A 19,012-nucleotide genomic window follows, 5' to 3' on the forward strand; every position below is an offset into this window, starting at 1 on the left:
GCAGAACTTACTAAGTGGATAGTGAGTAAGCTGGGGAGAATAAGGAAGAGTGACATTGCTAAGGATGATGAATGCTGCTGAAGATAACTGGATTCTATTCCTGTTTCTGCCCCAAAGTTTCTACACAATACAAGGAAAACTCATTTAACTTAACTAAACAAAGTATGCCATCTGGTGACTCTTACGTTGTCCATTCTCTGAGACCATGGTGTCTAATTTTTAAAATCAAAGGGCTATAAGAAGAGGTGTGACTTAAACAAGAAAAGTGATACAGTACTGCGTAGGCCAATGCTTGCTGAAAAATACTGAAAATGAGGGTGAAAAGTTCACCAAGTCCTCTGAGCTTTCCAACTTTTCCCCATAAGATATGAAGTTTGCTACTCACTAGGCTGTTGTGAAGTGAAATCTGTTATGTTTGTAAAGCATTTGTATACAGCTTAGTCAGCGTTCACAGAGAAGTCCACAAGGGAACAGATAATCCTATCTTCAGACAAGGTTTGAACAGCATGCAATGAAGAGTTTGCCGAACCTAAACAGTCATCCTTTAAACATCACTGGAGAGCTACTAGTAAGTGAATTCCATTACTTTGTACAATGAATAAAGCAGGGTTGGCAGGAAAAAAAAAAACACATAATCTTTGGAGTAAGGGCTGTGTAAGGCGATCTATGAAGCCTGTGTGAATCTCCTCAGTTATGGTATTTCCTAAATTTTAAAAGCCTGACTAAAGAATAATGCTTTTGTGTGTACTACATAGAGAAAATAAATATATATATATGGACTTACCATCATACTTCGCTAAGACTGCCTGGACATCCGCATATGCTTGCAGTTCTAACAAAGCTTCTAGCAGGTTTTCATGGATATTGAACATGCTGAGAAGAGGAAATTCCTTCATCAACTAAAATCAATAACATATGAAAGGGTTAGATTATTAACATGGAAAATTATTTCTTGTTCAAAATGCGCTGAAATAACTAACATCAAGTTAAAACCCCTCAGTTCCCCTTGTTCTTGGCACTTTCCCTGAGTTCACTATCATTTCAGAAATTTTTGAGCTCTGAATGGACACTGTGTCAAGTTTCTTGATAAGATATGCTTTGCATAACATACAATTAGTCAAATCCAAGAACATAGCTGTCTGAATCTGCAACTCTCATACAACTAACAGGCTTTGTTCTTCAAAATGAAAATGGGTTTTCTTATTGTACTGAAAAGAATCTTCACTAGAGTAACTCGGGTATATCAGTAGTAAGCAATCCAGTACTTCTGTGGCACACCAGTAGCAAAAATAGAAATTACACTGAAGAAAATCAGAATAAAATAAAATGAGAGAAGCTTACATATATGCAACTACATTTATTGAGTGCTATTATGATTTATAATCATGGATTGTTTAAAAGACAACTGCAATAATGGCCAACACTAGCTGTAAAAATAAAATAAAAAAGCAAGACAGCAATAATAGAGAAGGCATAGATTATACAAATCTAGCACTGTGAGTAAAGAATCCATCTTGTATGACAAGCTGAATGAAGTGTGTAGTTAAAATAATTGAATCCTCTTACATATAAGTGCCTTTGTCAACTGTCTGAGAGATATCAAGGATTTGGTCTTAGACATCCTCAATTTCCAAGTCTGCATAGCTTCATATGACTGTAGGTCATTTTCTACTGCACCTCCTTTTTGAAGCCACACTTATTAGGAGTATTATTTTTATTGCATAACTGATTAAATATATGTATATTTATTGTCAGAGTGGTTCTCCAAAGAACTGAAATGTTGTAAGAACCTTGCTTCCTCATGTCTTCTTTATGATTGTTCTATTAGTACTGTCTATGTGATGTACATTACGGATGGCCGTAACGCTCCTAGTCTTAATGGGTGGAGATGAACCTGTGAAGAAGAACACAAACTAAACTGCACAGTTTGCAGGCTTTCCTCCTTCTCCAGTTTTCCAAAAAATGGACCACAGGCCTTATTGCTTGCTTGTCTATATAAAGAGTTTTGACCATTAAAAAAAGTTTACATCCTTGCTCATGAAGAAAAATAACTGCAGGTGAAAATTCACATAGCTGGATCCATCAGTTATGGATCCAGCATGCAGCCTACCTCTTTTCATTCTTGTCCATACTCACTATTGCATATTTAACAGTCAAAGCTACTACTTGGCAAGAGAAAGCATGACAGAATCTGGTCCTATGTAAAAAGTGATTTAAAGTTCAGAATGAACATATTGCAAACAAGCCCCTCCAAGGGATTAAGAAAGATTACCCCTGCTCACCAGGAATGAATAATGGCTGGCAGAATAACCTTCCCTCCATCAGCGAAGAAAAGGGAAGAGCTGCAGCTAGTTACAGATGTACCGTGGCCAGTAAAAGTTCCTACTCTGGTTCTCTTTGCTTCTCACTGACATCACTCACTAATCTTTTTTCTGCTTAGGTTCTGACAGAGTGATAAACCTCGCCTAAGACAGCAGTGGAGTAAAGGTCACTGCTTGGACTAGTAGGCTCCTGAATTGACACGTATTAACAGAGGTTTCAGCTGGGAAGGGTCAAGTGTTAAGAAGTCTGAGTCAAAACGAACTCTGATGAAATTCTAGCTACATAATTAAAACACCTCTAAATAGCCACTCAACTCTTCTAAAGTTGACTGTGCACAAAGGACAACACAACCGCCATGAAAAAAAAAGAAAAAAAAAGTAGAGGATGAGCTAATTATGTCACAGTATACAGCTTTTACTGCAAATAATTTTCAGTCATGGTAAAAATCTAGTTTTTGAGAAGCTTCCGAGAAAGTAAAGCCACTTAGATGGAAACACATTATGGCAGGTCATGTTTTAGGCCTCACGGTGAGAGAAAACGCTGGGGAAGTTAAAAACAAAAAGCCACAGAGGTTGCAACATCTGCTGGATGTTGAGGGCAGGCCAAATACTGTGTCATGCTGAGGAGCAATGGAAAGACGACTGTGGGCCAGCTCCCTGCTCCTCCTTAGCAGATGGGGAGTGGGGCTGGCCCATGTTCCACTCACAGAATTAAAGATGGGCACCTATCTGCGAGAGTGAGATGAGGAAGGCACTGCCACGTTCCAGAAGCCCTCGCAGCACTGGGTTTTTCTTTGGACTCCAGTTTGAGGCACAAACCTCCCTTTGCACCCAAAGATGTACTTTCTGTGGTGTTACAAACACTGGAGGAATTGTTCAGCTTATCAGTTTTAATTCTTTCTATCTTTGCTGTGACAGACAAATGCTGTCATTTTAGTGGCAACCACCGCACTTAAAAGACGAGATAAAGGCTCTACTGTCACTTTTCTCCACACATCATGATCTCAAGAGACAGTCACCAAATTCAGCGCTCAAGATTTCTCACCAAAGCCACTCTAGAATGCTTAGGACTGAAGATGTCATTCTAACATTTGAGTGAGCTGGGCTTGCTTTCATACCATTTGAACGCCAACACATCGTGGCCATGAAGGTATTTACCTTAAAATACAGGATGATTAAACAGATATCAAATATCATACTAAATATATGCTCATAAGGATTTTATCTTGAACTTGAATTGGTCAAAGTGTTTTCTCTAGTGCATTAGCCCATATTCTGTTCCAATTGCTCTGTGAATTTGGGGGGAAATAAATACATCAGTAGAAAGTGAAACATTTATTTGAAAGATTCATTAGCTATACTGCAAATACACAGAAATGGTAGCTTTTGGAAACAATTTTTTATTGTTATTTATTTTTTAGATAAATAACATTTTGGGAGTATAAATTTGCAGAAAAATTCTGGAAATAAGCCTGACACAATTGGAGATCTTATCACAAGTCCTGAGGGGGCTGTATTTCCAGACTCACCCCAATCCATACTGCAGGGTGTAGATTCAGTGATTTTGTGATGGATATGAAAGAGTGGAGATGACAAAAAATGCTTTATGGTACAAGGAAATCCCAGTCTGATTTACTGGATGGGAAACAAGTTATATCTCCCAAAGAAGACATTAATGGAGAGGACTCCCTTCCCTGAGAAAATTTCCATCATCGGCATTTTCTCATTTAGATATCATTTTAAAAACGTTTTCAAGGAATGTAGTTATAACTGCTGTATCCGTTTTTCTCCCTGTGACGACATTAACCTCATGTATCAATTAGCAATGACACATTATTTGTGTAGGAAACAGCTTTAAGTTATAGTTTATGCCTACGACTAGGCCATGGGACCCACGAGAATACAGAGGTGGATAAATGAATGATCTTATACATAACCTGGTGTTGACACATTTATTCTCTATTTGCATTGCGGCTGTACAGATGGCCACATATTTTAAGGGCAGTGCACACAACCATTCATTGCTGCTTATGTTCATGTATTCTCAAACACAAATATTTTAAAATCAATGTATTCCAGTGAACACATTCATAAATACAGAAAGTGAATTCAGCTTAAAATGAAGAAACAACAAAAATAAGGTCAGTGGAAGCAGTGAAACTGCCTCACCTTTAGCTCCCATCTGTTCCCACCGTGTCTACTTGAAATGGTAAAATCTGTTTTCCAAAAGAGGAATGACTGAAGCTGCCATCTTCCAGGTGTGGCTGTCAACCACCATTGAAAAAACAAGCACGCAGCATGGATAGCATTGTTAATTTCATCAATACTTTGCATAAGCTGTTTTCTGGTATCTGACTTATAATCTGTAAGCGCTGTTAACCAAAGAAAGTGGAGAAGGCAAAAGATCAAGCCACTTCTGAGCAGAAAATAAGAAACTCTCATTTCCTAGGACTTTATTATCTACAGCTGGATTTTTAGATGTCTTAAACTCTATCTGAAGCTTGAGGCATTTGAAACATGTCACTCCAAATGGACTCAGTGATGTCTAACAGAAAAGAATTATGCTTAAGGTTTTCTCTGGTCAGATGACCAATGTGATCTTTTTCCTTTATTCAGCTACTTTTCCCATAAAAGTTGCAGAAATGTGTTATCTTTAACATTCTATTCCTCTCACAAATTTAATTGAATCTGAATGATGGATCGAACGTTCCTTGTATAAACAGACAGCAGAGATTTGATTATATAAACTTTATTCTCTTAGAAAATCAGGCTAAAAATGATCTGGTAAAGAGCACTTTTGAAAGCACTCTGATATTGAAGCTATCTGACAGCTAACCAAACACAATAGAGGTCATTTGCAAAGTCTGAGAATAGAGATCAAAAACCCCTGGGCAGCTCACCTGGCAAGGAGAGAAGAAATGTCAGCAAAGGTTAGCATGCCAGCAAAGGCTCCAGTTTACATTAACTTTGGGATGGGTGGGTTATAAAATTTAGCTGACATTCAACTTTTAATTTGGAAAACGTAAGATTAGCTCTAGTGTTCCAAACTATTTATGGATAATGTGTCTTTTGTTCAAAGTAGGATTAGACATTAAAGAGAGAAATATCTTACCCAGTATGTAAACTCCAAGGAAATGTGCTAGAACATGCAGCCTGTACGTTCTCTCTTAATTGAGGATTAAAGACTTCAGAGTAAGACTTCAGCATTTTAAGGAATATAATTATGAAAATGCTTTTATTTGGACTATGTTGTAAAATAACACATTCCAGGAATAAAGAGAACTTTAAAGGCAGATGTGGCACGAAACCAGAAGAGCACAAGTTGCTCCAGATGTACATTTACTACTAAATAATCACATCACATAAAAGTAGTAAGAGAAACTAATAATTTTTGTTATGTCAAAGATCAGGAACTTCATAAAGCATGAAAATAAAGTCATTACTCATAGCCCTCTTCAGAAAAAAACACTTTATTGACATCATCCTCAAGTACTTTGCAGAAATTTTCATAATTTTAGAGGCAGACTTTGAAATGAAATTAAAAGAAGGAAATGACCTAGTAGCTCAAAAATGGGCTAGAAGATTCTAGAGAGATGGATGAACACTATTAAAGGACATACAAAACCCTTGCACAAGGAGCGATGTGAACGGATTGACAAAAAGGAGTCCAAGTTACCAGAGTCCCTATAAGACTATGTGACTATATTCTGAGGATATACTCTGTCTTAACAGAATCACAGTGTTGGAAACGCTGTACATAGGAGCCCTCTCCCATAGGGCAGGAGCACCTCTCCTGTGAAGACAGTCTAAAGGAACTGGGCTTGTTCAGCCTGGAAAAGAGAAGGCTGTGGGGAGACCTCACTGTGGCCTTCCAATATTTAAAGGAGTTAATAAACATGAGGGAAATCAACTTTTTACAATGGTAGATGCTGATAGCACAAGGAGGAATGGTTTTAAACTAAAGGAGGAGAGACTTAGATTAGATGTCAGGGGGAAGTTTTTTACTGAGAGAGTGGTGAGGTGCTGGAACAGGCTGCCCAGAGAGGTTGTGGATGCTCCGTCCCTGGAGGTGTTTAAGGACAGGTTGGATGGGGCCGTGGTCAATCTGATCTGGTACTTGATCTAGTGGCTGGTAACACTGCCTGTGGCAGGGAGGTTGGAACTTGATGACCCTTGAGGTCCCTTTCAAGCCAAGCCATCCTGTGATTCAATGAAACTTCTGCGTATAAACATTATATATAATGAAAAATCAGATGTGATTGTCTGTACCACACAGGGTTTGATAATACAAATTATATGCTCAGCAGGCTGAAGACGTATTTCAACAAACTGTCAGAAAAAAACAAAAAACAACAACAACAAAAAACCTGATGCTGTAGCATAGCCTTAGTAGAGGAAACAAGTATTCTGCTCTACAGGACATGTGCTTGACACACAGCCATTTTGTTCCATGTGGGTGCAAGATGCCATTAAGCGTATCAGCCAAATATCTTGAGAAAGCTCAAATGTTCTCTTAGAAAAATGCATATTTTCAACACATGCCTAAAAGGCAATCTCTAATTGTATTCACCTGGCTGTAATAATTTGAAACAGAGTTTATATGAGAAATATTATTACTAGGTTTTAGTGATAGTCATCAAATTTCTAGTTTTGAGGGTTTTGCCCACGACCACTGCCATGACAGAAAGTGAGGGGTCTGACTCATGTGCAGGTAAAGTGAATGGATAAACAGCATTATGGCAATCACAGGGATCTCGTTTATTTAAGAGCCCATTCGAATGAAGGATGTTCTACCGTTACTGCAGTATTTCTGTGTCTGAACAAGAACTAACTGAAGGTACTATTCTGTAGGGGAGAGTGACAAATGTCATGCTTCACATGAGTAGTGCTTATCTAAAATGTATAAGGCAGCTCTCAGTCTCTTGAACTCAGAAGAATTTTTGCTTCCAGTTTTAATAAACGGCATTTTGAATAAATGCTACAGATTTTAATAAAGTTAGCATTGCACTCAAGGCAAAGAAGCTTGCTTCCCCTGACCTGTGTAACACATGCCAAAGACTGACTCACCAATCCTTGCCTAAAGCACAGAAGTATTTGGGAGAGACAGACAGTAGGTGCGGACGCAAGCAGCTGCAGAAGTTGCATTGTTAAGTTTCTAGGGATTGTAACATCTTTATTAGCAGTCAGGATTCTTTTCTTTTGCACAGCTTGATGATACAAGGTGCAGAACACTGTTCTGGTTATGTGCTCCCCTTACCCAAGAGCAATCAGCAATGCCCACAGAAATACAGAATTCAAGAGAATACTGAACAGAAAAGCGCACTCAAGGTCGAGTAAAAAGAGGTTTCCAAGGATGCATGCTAGATTTACAGAACTGGCACACCAGAAAAAACCACTAATACTGCTGGTCATAAAAAGATAAAAGCCCAACCTACCCATACCATCAGAATTGACTTAGTATGGTTGAGTACTCTTTTGATGTCTCCACGTGACATTACCTTTCAAAACATCTGAAAAGTTCAGGGCTGCACAAGTGTTCAAAGTAGTTATCAGGCAGCACACTGATAAGCACTCAGCTCTCTAACAATGCCAGCTGCATTGGCACTGATGGTTCCTTGGTGTCTCTGTGACACAAAATATGCATTTTAGATACTGCAGTTGGGTACTGAGACGAACACACAAACATACCCAACTAAAATATCTCTAGAAAGGTTCTCAAAGCTAGGTCCATAACAGTAGACTTCTATGCCCTTTAAAATGAACTAAAGAGTAATTTCTCGGTAGACACCACTGATGCCAGAAATAAAATAAAATGTACATTTCTGACCCTTAAAAATGGTTTTGTTTTCTAACATACAGTGCTGGGGAAAGACCTGGAGAGTGTCTTCTCCCCCTAAATGTTACTTGTCGCTAAACAAAGCCGCAAAGCAGGTGGCAAGCGGCAACTCCACTACTGCATAGAAACATATACTTGCTATGACTATAAAGTAGCTTTCAGGGAATTGCAGGGCCACAGTGTAGGAGATAAAAACGTCCCAGGAAGGACAGCTTTGCTTCGTCTCTCTCAAAGAGAAAATGATTGAGACCTGTGCACTACATCCACTAGCATGCCTTCTGCCTGCCTCCCTTCTCTTTCATAAACACACATGATCCTTCAATGAATGCTTGTTCCACAGCCCAAACCTTCTCCAGAACAATCCTAAGAAGCTAGAATTAATTTGACAATTCAGTTTCTCGCACTGTGCACTTCCACCTGCATACCCAGTGTCTTAGTCAAGGGAAATTCAATAGCACAGACAACTACCGCTCCGGTCACTGTCAAAGAACAGAAAGAAGTGCCTTTGCATCCCCTCCACACCTCTTGGCATCCAATTAATGAAAAATATAGCATGTACACCCAGCATACTTTTCTTCTTCTGTGAAGGTGAGGGAATCAGCAGATAGGCAGCAAAAAGCTATCCTTGCTCCTCAGCATGTGGTTTCTTGTCTTTCAGTAACATCCCCAGTAAAGACCAGGAATACTGAAGATTTCTCAGTCACCACTACAGCCTTCCACCTCTGCACACATTGAATTTTCCAGCATCATTTGGAACAGCCTAGTTTAAATCCTCCTAACAAAATCAGCCTAACAAATAAAACAGCCAGCACTGAAGATTTGTTCCTCTGGGATGGTAAAAGAGAGCTGGTTCCCTCACAAACCATATCATGCTCTATATAAAGAGGAATAAAACTGGAACAACTCTGGTGACTAGGCTGGAGCTATTCCAACAACACGCTAATCAAAATGAGATCACAAGTGAACTCAATATATACAAACAGTGACAGATGCTGGTTTCTATAGTGAAACATAGTAAATAGTTATCATCAGAAACATAAGCAAAACCAACACCTCTATGTACTTAAATGACAAGTTTCCATGACAATTAGTGGTTAGTAATTCTCATTAATTCTACTGAACTAAATGAATGAAATCAGAGCAGCAAAATCAACAACACGAAGCTATCTCAAAATCGATCACAGAAGTGACAGATTGCTATTTGATTTCAACAATAAAACAAATAATTAAAACATCCTCGATAACAAACTGAAGAATATGATTTTCCTGTCGGCAGTGTAATATAACCAATCATCCAAAATCTTATTAAAGTCACCAACAACTCATTTTCTTTCCATTAAGGTGTTTTAAGGAGGATCCCTCTCTTTTCTTACATAAAATTGAAGTAAGACAGTGTAATCCATCAGTAATGTCCTCAAGATGGCCTTATATTTGCCATGAATTAAACACTCTCAAATATTTTATTTTTTCAAAGTGGTAAAGACTCACTACATCCCAATCATATTTCCCAGATGGTGTCATGAACCTCTTAACACTTCATTTCCATCATGTTCCATGTCTTGAGAAATCTGTTTTCAATCTTTCAAACACAAACAAGGCCTCCACCCTCTGTTCCATGATGCTAGATTCAGCAGTCCCCAGCCAACATATTCTTCATATATTCTTCTTAGAGTGAATAAATTCATCTCCTCCCTCATCAATCACAGAGAAACTATCAATGACACATTCATGTTCAAACTTCTTCATTAATATATTATTTATGTCATCCGTGAATAAATAGTGGTGTGCATTCATCAGAAATAAATAGCTCCACGTCAGTCTAAGAAAAGCATCTGCAAAGCTGACTTGATGCTACTCTTGTTCTTAATGTATTGGAGTTGTGACCCAGAGGTACTGTTGCTTTTATATTTCATCTAGGGACATACTAATTCTCAGCTCTGCTCACTCACAGCAAAGAGCTCTAGAGGCATCTAAATTCAGTTTGGAGGATTTGGCTAAGTGTCTGTATGTGGAAAAATACAGAATGCACTCATCTGTGTTAAAGCTCTAGAAATCTGAAACTCTGTCTTTCTACCCCTGTTGCCTTGCATCCAGTCCTTTTGCTTCAGCATGATGCTCCTACAGAGGGAAGTGTCTTCAGTCCTTCAAATGTCTAACAAATGATGACTTTGGGTCTCCCTGTCATTGTCAGCTGTCAAGAGCCACATAATACCTAACTTCAAAAGCACACAGTTTTCTCTCTAGTGACAGAATAACCCATTCAGCATACGCAAAATGTTCAGGGTCTCACTTTGCATAAGAAACCTAGGACTGGTTGGATCACCTGAGTCCCTAGATCCAGTGTTCTGGATGCTCTGTTAACCGTATGTATTGACATCAGCTGAGGAAAGGTTCACAGAATATTTGTTCAGCATAGCCCTATCTACGAGTCATAAGACACATTCAGCAGCCCATACTAAGCTCCAGAAGTTACCATAATTATGATGTGTGACATTTGAACGTGGAATTCAAAATTGTATCTTTCTTGTTTATTAGTGCCAGAACTTAGAATTTCAATGTTTCCACCAGCATTTCAGTGTTTGTCCCAGTGTGCCTGTGTAACGAAATTGATAAATAATCAGTGGAGCTGGCTGGACTGAAAGCATTTTCTCCTAGTTGAATTTGTTGACTACAGGGCTGCAAAAACAGGTCTTTTCTTCCTGGCTCCTCTTTCTCACACTCTTAGCTGTACAATGGCTGGGTTTCGCCAAGTTCTTTTTCAACACCTCCATCTGTCAGCCTAGTGATTCGGAGGAGTGAGAGTTGTACGCCTGAAAAACCTCAACCAGAGTCAGGAAATAGAATTGCTCCCCACTTGCCATCTGGTAGATTGTTTAGGATGAGGACTAGCACCATGATGAACCCCTTAATGTTTTCAAAAATATTACCGAGTCACAGACTTGCTACCTTGGGAGGGGCAAGTCACTTCCTCAAACTATTGTGTTACTCACCTGCATGCAGGAGATCTCAATCAAAGAAATGCCCTGCATGTGTAGCTATCTCGAAAGCTGAGCCTTTTATGCACTTGAAACATATGCAGTGCCTCATGGGGACCGCTGCTTTTACTGCCACTTTCCAGCTTGCTACTGTTTGATGTTTCAGATTTGTAGCCTACAAATTCTGAATAAAATCATCCCCCACCTCAAAGGGAAATTAGTTCATTATAGATTAATAACTTCCTTTTGACGTCTCAATAATAAGTTTTGCATGAATAAATAACACTGTCCTCAGGTCTCAGTAGTGTCACAAACAAGGCAAAGTGCAAAAATGCAGCTTTGCAAAGAGTAAACAGAATATTTAAGATCTATTTATTAAGTCAGTTGCATTCACCATGTGTTACAGAGGAAGCCTTCTGAAAATGAAGCTACGTAACTTTATGATTGAATAATTAAAGGCAGCCCTCTAATGCATACATACCTGGATGGGAAATTCAACCATCCATCTGGTATTCTGTGATTTCATAGTGCTCCTTTTGCAGCCTTAGAAGGGATCTGTTAACTTAGCCTTTATGTACCTTACACGTCCAAAATGATTGTCAGCAGTACTGCACGATGCAAGAGCAGATGCTGATTTGTAACTAAAGCACATCATTTCTGTGCTACTACTTATTACCTGTGTACCAAATGCAAAAAGAGAAAAAAAAAACCAAACTCACATCTCTCATCATTTTCACTGCTTCTCTGGTCCTTCCCAGCTTTCTTGCACACATTGCCAGCCTCCTCTTAATATAAACTAACACATTAGTGTCCCTTCCTGCATAAAAAGAAAAAAGAAACATAATTACGATAGAAAAGCCTTTTTTAAGAAAAGTTCTTTAATATTCCAACAGGAAAGGAAAGTTTTCTATACAATTTTTGTTATTCACTATCATCAATGCTTTCACAACAATTCCAAGAACAACTTCACAAATTCAGCTGACTTAGATGTAACATAACATCACTAAAACCAGAGGAATTACTCTGGATATATGGTGGTATAAATAAGGACCCATACATTGGCCTTACACCTGTGAAATATTAGCAGATCTGAAGGTACAGAGAGCTCTGTAGGATACAGACCATCAAGTAATCAGTCAGGAGAGTGGAACCCCTACGTAGTTAACATCGACACAAAAATCTGTGGTTACACAGACAGCATCCAATTACTTACCAATTCACATATTTGCTTTAGACAACAGCATCCATGAAAATTCATGCATCTCTTGTCTTCTGTTTTTGTAAGTTAAGTTGTACATGTGTTAATAGGAGATTCAGTAAACTAATTCCTCAGCTTTATTCTAACGGTCTTCCTACTTGCTGGTTACAAATACACCCTGAAACTCCCTTTTGCTGAACCTTTACTTGTTACCCTGTTACCATCTTCAAATTCCTCACAGCTAACTATGGATGGCAACTCAGCATCTTTCAGAGGTAACAATCCTATGTGTTGGAAGGTGCCTTGATGAAGACAGAAACTAAACAGCTGCAGAAATTAGTCTCTTGAATTACCCTTCCTCTTTCATTGCTCCTTGGTTTCCCATTCTCTCTCTATAATCCCAGCGTGAACTTTTAACATACTTCTGGACCAACGGGAAACGTGTGGACAGGCAATCATCTATAAAATCACCATATCAAGAAAATATAAGACACTCGCTACAAATTATCTTCACGTCTGTAGTCTGTAAAGATTTGTCTGCTCCTAGCACTTCCAAGTCTTTCATAATAAGAACAAGATGTGCGCTGCAAACATTCCAAGTACCTACAAACTGTTTTAAAGCTGTGATTACGATTTTCAGACAGATCCAACAGCAGGCTCAAAGGTCTGACTTTAGAAGGAAAATAAGGGAGGGAAGGAATTTCATTAGCTATATTTTATATTATGTAATTTCTTATCTCCGAATTGTTTCTTCTATATTTAATAAACAATTTATTAGTTACATCTGTTTCAACATGTTTATACGGTGTAACTAAGAGGTATAAATTTCAGGCCAAGCTCCTTTCTGGACATTTCAGGAGGAATGGTCAAAAGGCATTTACTTATTATGAAATCAAGACAACCTTTCAGGCCAAAATTTTCTGAGGTGATTAATTATTTAGGGTGACTAGTACGGGCCACCTTAAAAAGAAGATTGCCTTCAACTTCTATAACTAGCATCTTTTGAAAGAGATTGAATTGGCTACCCAAAGTCATTATCCACTCTTAAAATTCGTGGTCTAGCATGAAACACTGCATGAAAGATAGAACACATTAACACTCAGAAAAATTGAACAGTATATTGTTAAAGTGATCTTCTCCCCTTAAAGATGAAGTGGCTACTTTTCATCCCAACATCAATCTGAAGGACTAGAAATGGAACAGACACTTCAGAACCAAGGAGTAACTGCAAAAGAGGGAGAGGAACTGCGGTCTCCTTTCAGGCCTATGTGTCCACGGTCCTCCTTCTTTGAAGAAATCTGAGCTCTGTACCTTCTCAGACCACGTAAATCCAGCATATAATCCAAAGAATGCTACTTGAAGCCCACATGTGTAAGGCATATTCTGTAGCTGGAGCTTCTCTAACTCTTGAGGGTGCATGTTGAAATTATCAGAGGAAGGCAGAGAAGAGTGGGACAATCTAGCCCCTCTACCAAGCAACGCTCAGAGCTGGCAGTCACTCTTCAGCCCCTCCTGCTCTATGGCAGCATACCTAATTATGAGACTCAGCTGATTGCTTACTCTGCTGTAAATCTGAAGGTTCAGGGTGTCAGATTTGATGCCAGTGCTAGTGATACATACTATCTAACACATATAAGTTAAAAAGATACCACATTTAAATTTGCTTGCACAGACTTAAGGTATCTTGGACATCTTGCTCACCAGCATGAGAATTGCGACAGTCTTATTGTGTATTTTTCACAGAATTGCTGCCATTTTTCTGTGCTTAGAATGGATGGAGTGCTCAAATTAAGGTTTCATGGACAACCATAAGCCTGCTAGAACCTGAACACTGCTTCAAGGGTTCAGCTGCTCTCCATTTGTTTTTCTCCAAAAATGAGCAAATCATCATAAATGTATCATCTTAAATATCATTTTCTATCCTACAAATGTTTCAAATACCACCTCCAGGATTTATAAAACCTCAGGCTTTCAGGTATAGACTTGTGTGCACTTTTGAAACCAGAGATGACAGACAATTTCACTTTGTACAATTTTTATAAGCAATCTTCAAATGACGTGACACAGCCAGAGGCTATGAATTCAAGTCCTGAGAAAGTTACAGATGCCCAAAATATGTCAGTGCTTGTACTTACGTAATTCATCGGTATTATTTTTGCCTGAGGTAGTCACTGCAGACTAGAAATAACCTAGATCTGTTTGCTTTATTTATCTTTCTGTTCTTTTACTGGCAGTGTAACCTTATGTAGTTTCTTAGAATTAAGAAGCATCTAGCAAATATCATTACAGCAGCTAAATCTCCACATTAAAAAATTTTAACAAAAGAGCAAAAAACCTAGAGTATCAATTACAGCACTACATTATTCCAGTTGTTAATGTTTCCATGACCTTTCTTAATGTATGCACCCAACTTTTCAAATGTCACACTGGTGAATGGATCTCATTAACTTTCACGCAACAATGTGGTGTACTTATTTATCATTACTGCTGATGGAAAAAGCTGGCAAAGCACCAGTTCACTCCTGTTTCCACTATTCTTTTCTGTCTTTTCACAACATGAGCTTATGTTTTCAAAATGGCTAATGGCATTTTAGTTCAACTTCCTGGAATAGTGTCCAGAATTTTCCGAATATCGAATCTCTTTTGGCTCTGCAGCATTCTATTTTCTGTTAAGTAAATGCTTTGCATTTTCTGCCATGACAGAAAAGATGCATCTGTGCTCTGAGTATTGTCCTATCAGTAACAGAATCAGCCAGAAACAATGAAAAAGAATATGGCTCTACAGCCATATTGCAGCCAACATTAAATACTGAGTACATAGTTCTAAGAGGTAAAAAAGAAAAGTTACCACTACCAGAATTTCTCCCCTTTTAGAGATAGCTATTCCTTCCAAAGAAACTTACTGTGCTGGGCTTCATACTGGGCACCATGATGCTGTAATTGCTGACTGCGCCTGTAACAGCCCTCTCCAGCCTTCAGAGCTTGCTTGAACAGCTTCTCTGCTTCCACAATAGTTGTTGCTTCCTCTTCAGCCAAAAGAATATAGGCAGTAGCACATCTGCAGAAATGTCAGAGGAAGAATCATGAAAAAGTTGCACAAAGTAAAACCTGTACAAAGATATGCAGACTGTCAAACATGTACTGGATATGGAAGCAAAGGAATTTTATTGATATATCTTTCTGGTGAAGCTTTGTAAATACTCTGGCAAGCAGATCATGATTTTCATGTGTAGACACTGTTTCATGCAGCTGCCCTAGTAAACCTACTGAAATATGTCCCAGGAAGTAAAGCACTTTCACAAAGCAATATGGACTAAAACTCATTCTGGAGACCAAGACTAGTTTTATGCACTACTGTCTTAACACAAAACGTTTCCATTATTGCAATCATATGAGAAGAGGGGACCTCTGGAGATCATCTAGTCCAACGTCCTGCTAAAGCAGGTTTCCTACAGCAGGCTGCACAGGAAAGCATCCAGGTGAGTTTTGAATATCTCCAGAGAAGGAGACTTCACGACCTCTCTGGGCAGCCTGTGCCAGTTTCACCTCTCAGTAAAAGTTTTTTCTCAAGTTCAAATGAAACTTCCTGTGGTACAGTTTGTGCCTACTGCCCCTTGTCCTGTCACTGTGCATCACCGAAAAGAGCCTGACCCCATCCACTTGACTCTCACCCTTCAGATATATATAAGCAATGATAGTATCTTCTCTCTGTTTTCTCCTCTTCAGGCTGAACAGCCCCAGGTCTCTCAGCCTTCCCTCATAAGGGAGCCCCTTATCATCTCTGTGGCCCTCCACTGGACTCTCTCTAGAAGCTCCCTGTCTTTCCTGAACCGGGGAGCCCAGAACTGGCCACAGTACTCCAGGTGTGGACTCACCAGGGCAGAGTAGAGGGGGAGGATCAACTCCCTCCACCTGCCGGCCACGCTCTTTTTAATGCACCCTAGATTACCACTGGCCCTCTTGGCCACAAGGGCACACTGCTGGATCATGGATCTACAGCATTTGCAAATATCAGATCATGAATGTAATTGTAGAGATCCCCCCATAAAATAATAACTAGGAAAGCTGCTTTAGGAATACAGGGAAAGGTGGAATGTAGGAGGGAATCACCTCACCCAGTTTCCAACCATCTAATTTAGAACTCTTAACTATCTGCGTCCCTCCTCCTCCTTTGAGGAGCATCTTCACAAAGCCATTCATTTCACACGTTTAAATCTCTCTCTAAAAATATGGTGAACTGCTAAGTTGAGAAGCTTCTCTCATTGCTATACAAGGAGCCTAGGTAACTACTTTGGACTTGACAGATACAATTTTAACAGCTGAAGTTAGGTGGGATATAGCACGTTGATTTCTTTCTGATACAAACAGTTACTGATGAGATTCTTGTTTATACAGAAATGGAATCAGGCTGCTGCTGTCGCCTCTAGTCATGTTTCACACAGTCATCCATTGAGGAAGCGGTAACAAGTCTGAGTGAAAACAAGACTCCATATGTGAGTCGAATGGAATAGGTGTACAGCTCACTGCTTGCTAAAGCCGTTTAAGCTATATGCTCCCTCAGTTAAATTGTGGCCCAGGAGCAATCGCTTGTTTTTTTCCTACTCATGAAACTAGTGAAAGACAATCTGCAAGGCATCAGTTTATGCAATTCTAGAATGCAGTAATCTCTGACAGCAACCTAAGGGAGTCTCTCTACTTTATGCACTTTGGCAACATTTGCGCAGTATGCCATGCCAGCAAAGCCTCATAGCATTGAGTTTACTGTGGGATCTCACTGGGAAAATAAATAACAGACTGAAAAAACAAAAGTCCCAAAATATTACATCATTTTCCCTCACCCTATCAAATGAATATTTCACAAAGTGTTTACGAGTCCCTTCTTTCTTGCTTCTGTTCAGGACAACTGAGAAATCCAAAAGGGAGCTCTCCTGTCTCCATCCCATAAATAAACGTATCATAGACTCACCAGGAAGCAACATAATTAACACTCTTCTGTGCTAACACAGGGCCTGATCCAAAGCCTGCTGACATCAATGGGAAGACACTCTATCGTCACCAGTGCCCTAAGGATCTTCTGGGTGGCTAGCACAACATACAACTGTGCTTTTTCTCCTCCCACTGTTGGACTTCCTGTGGCAGGCCAGTAATCATGGTTAAAAATTACTGTAGTAAAACCCCTGCCCTAAGCTATCATCAAATGGATTTTTAAATGACAGAAAATAAATGTTAATGTTGTCACTCACTCATTCAATTCCAAAGCTTCATGCGCTGCAGAAATTCGGGCTTGGGGGTTTCTCTCTCTCCAGGCTTTCTGCATTACTATTCAATAAACCAAGCGGAAAAGGGGCATTTCAGTCATTGCAGCATTAACAAGGAAAATCTATTGCATTTTAACAACAAAATATTCTCAGCCTGACTCACTCCATAACATTTCAAAGACCTCAGTGATCAGTCAAAAGATATAGAACCAAATGCTGAGCCTTATTCTTTCATTTAATGCACCTGTTTTCCATGGGAAAATCTGACTGAGAGATTGTGCCATCTGCACTGTTACGCGCAGTGGGTTAGCAGCTTCTTCTTCTTGGGGAGGTAGAATCCATGGGGCACAAAAGAATACAGGGATAGCTGGGGTTCTTATTCCAGTTCCTTAATGTGCTGTTGCTTTAGGAGTATGTTAAATGGAGACAACATCCAGGCTAATTAAGATGACCTCATAATTAGCCCATGGTATTCAGAAAATAGGACTTATGTTTCTCCTGTGTCAAAAAAGCACAGTATGTTCTCCTCTGTAATTATATCCACAGAATATAGTGCCCAACTGTCAGTATTTCTCCCTTCCTAAGAGACAAAGAATATTTGTCTCCTCGGATGCAAATTTTGATTATTAATTAATTGTTGTACATTTTAAGCTGAACTGAATTCCGCATGTGGACTTAACAGTAAAGCCTCAATACAACTAAAGCTGCTTATATAAAATTAGGTTCGAAACGTGTTCTCATTTTTTTTTACAGAACTTCTAACTACAGCAGGGAATAAAGTACAGGACTCAGGTTTTACGTAAGCTCTCCTCTGTCAGCATAGACTAAATGGGGCCTGGATAATGTAATTCAGCTTACTATACTACAGCTGGAGGCAAATTAAGCTATATCTGTTTGGAACTGCTGCAAGAAATGGGAGGAAAACATAAATCTTTATTTACGCTTGTAAGCGGTACCTTGAACGACTCCAGAAAGAAAGCAGAACGCCACAGTGACACAAATTTGAGAGCTTATACCTACACAGAGCCTTGTACAAATCTAGCATCTCAGTAATAGGACAGCAACAACTTTCTAGGCACGACCAAACTTTTGTCTTCCTTAATCTGCCTGAGAGGACTGATGTCTGACTGTACTTTCCTTGCAGCAGTTCTAAGTAATCATTAACCTACTAGCAACAAAGGTTGTGCCCAAAGTCCCTTACTAGCGTCGGCAGGCCGCAAATGATCCGTGTCACACGTAAAGAATGTCTGATGGTCCTGTGCTGAAAGATTCATATCGTAGTAAGTCAAAGGTTCTCTCCCTGTTACCCACGTATACCTGCAAGCATGCCAACAAAGAGACATTTTGGTTAATGAAGTCATATTCAGCAAAATGTATAGAAAAGAAGGCGGCTAGATGTTGGACGGGCATAACCTGCTAAGGAG

At 39.3% G+C, this 19,012-nt stretch overlaps 1 protein-coding gene across 5 annotated transcripts in view; it reads right to left on the minus strand.

The window, feature by feature from the left end:
* Positions 1 to 19,012, minus strand: part of ST7 (suppression of tumorigenicity 7) — a 137,836-nt gene that overhangs the window by 28,192 nt on the left and 90,632 nt on the right. For all 5 annotated transcript variants that reach the window (XM_021384864.1, XM_021384867.1, XM_021384868.1 and 2 more), the window contains exons 5-9: positions 18,790 to 18,905; positions 17,574 to 17,649; positions 15,234 to 15,388; positions 11,852 to 11,949; positions 785 to 899 (exon numbers count right to left, since the gene is read on the minus strand). In XM_021384864.1, the coding sequence (XP_021240539.1) occupies positions 785 to 899; positions 11,852 to 11,949; positions 15,234 to 15,388; positions 17,574 to 17,649; positions 18,790 to 18,905 (560 nt within the window). The remainder of the gene's footprint in view (positions 1 to 784; positions 900 to 11,851; positions 11,950 to 15,233; positions 15,389 to 17,573; positions 17,650 to 18,789; positions 18,906 to 19,012) is intronic.

The sequence above is a fragment of the Numida meleagris genome, chromosome 1, assembly GCF_002078875.1.
Source record: "Numida meleagris isolate 19003 breed g44 Domestic line chromosome 1, NumMel1.0, whole genome shotgun sequence".
Taxonomy (NCBI): Eukaryota; Metazoa; Chordata; class Aves; order Galliformes; family Numididae; genus Numida; species Numida meleagris.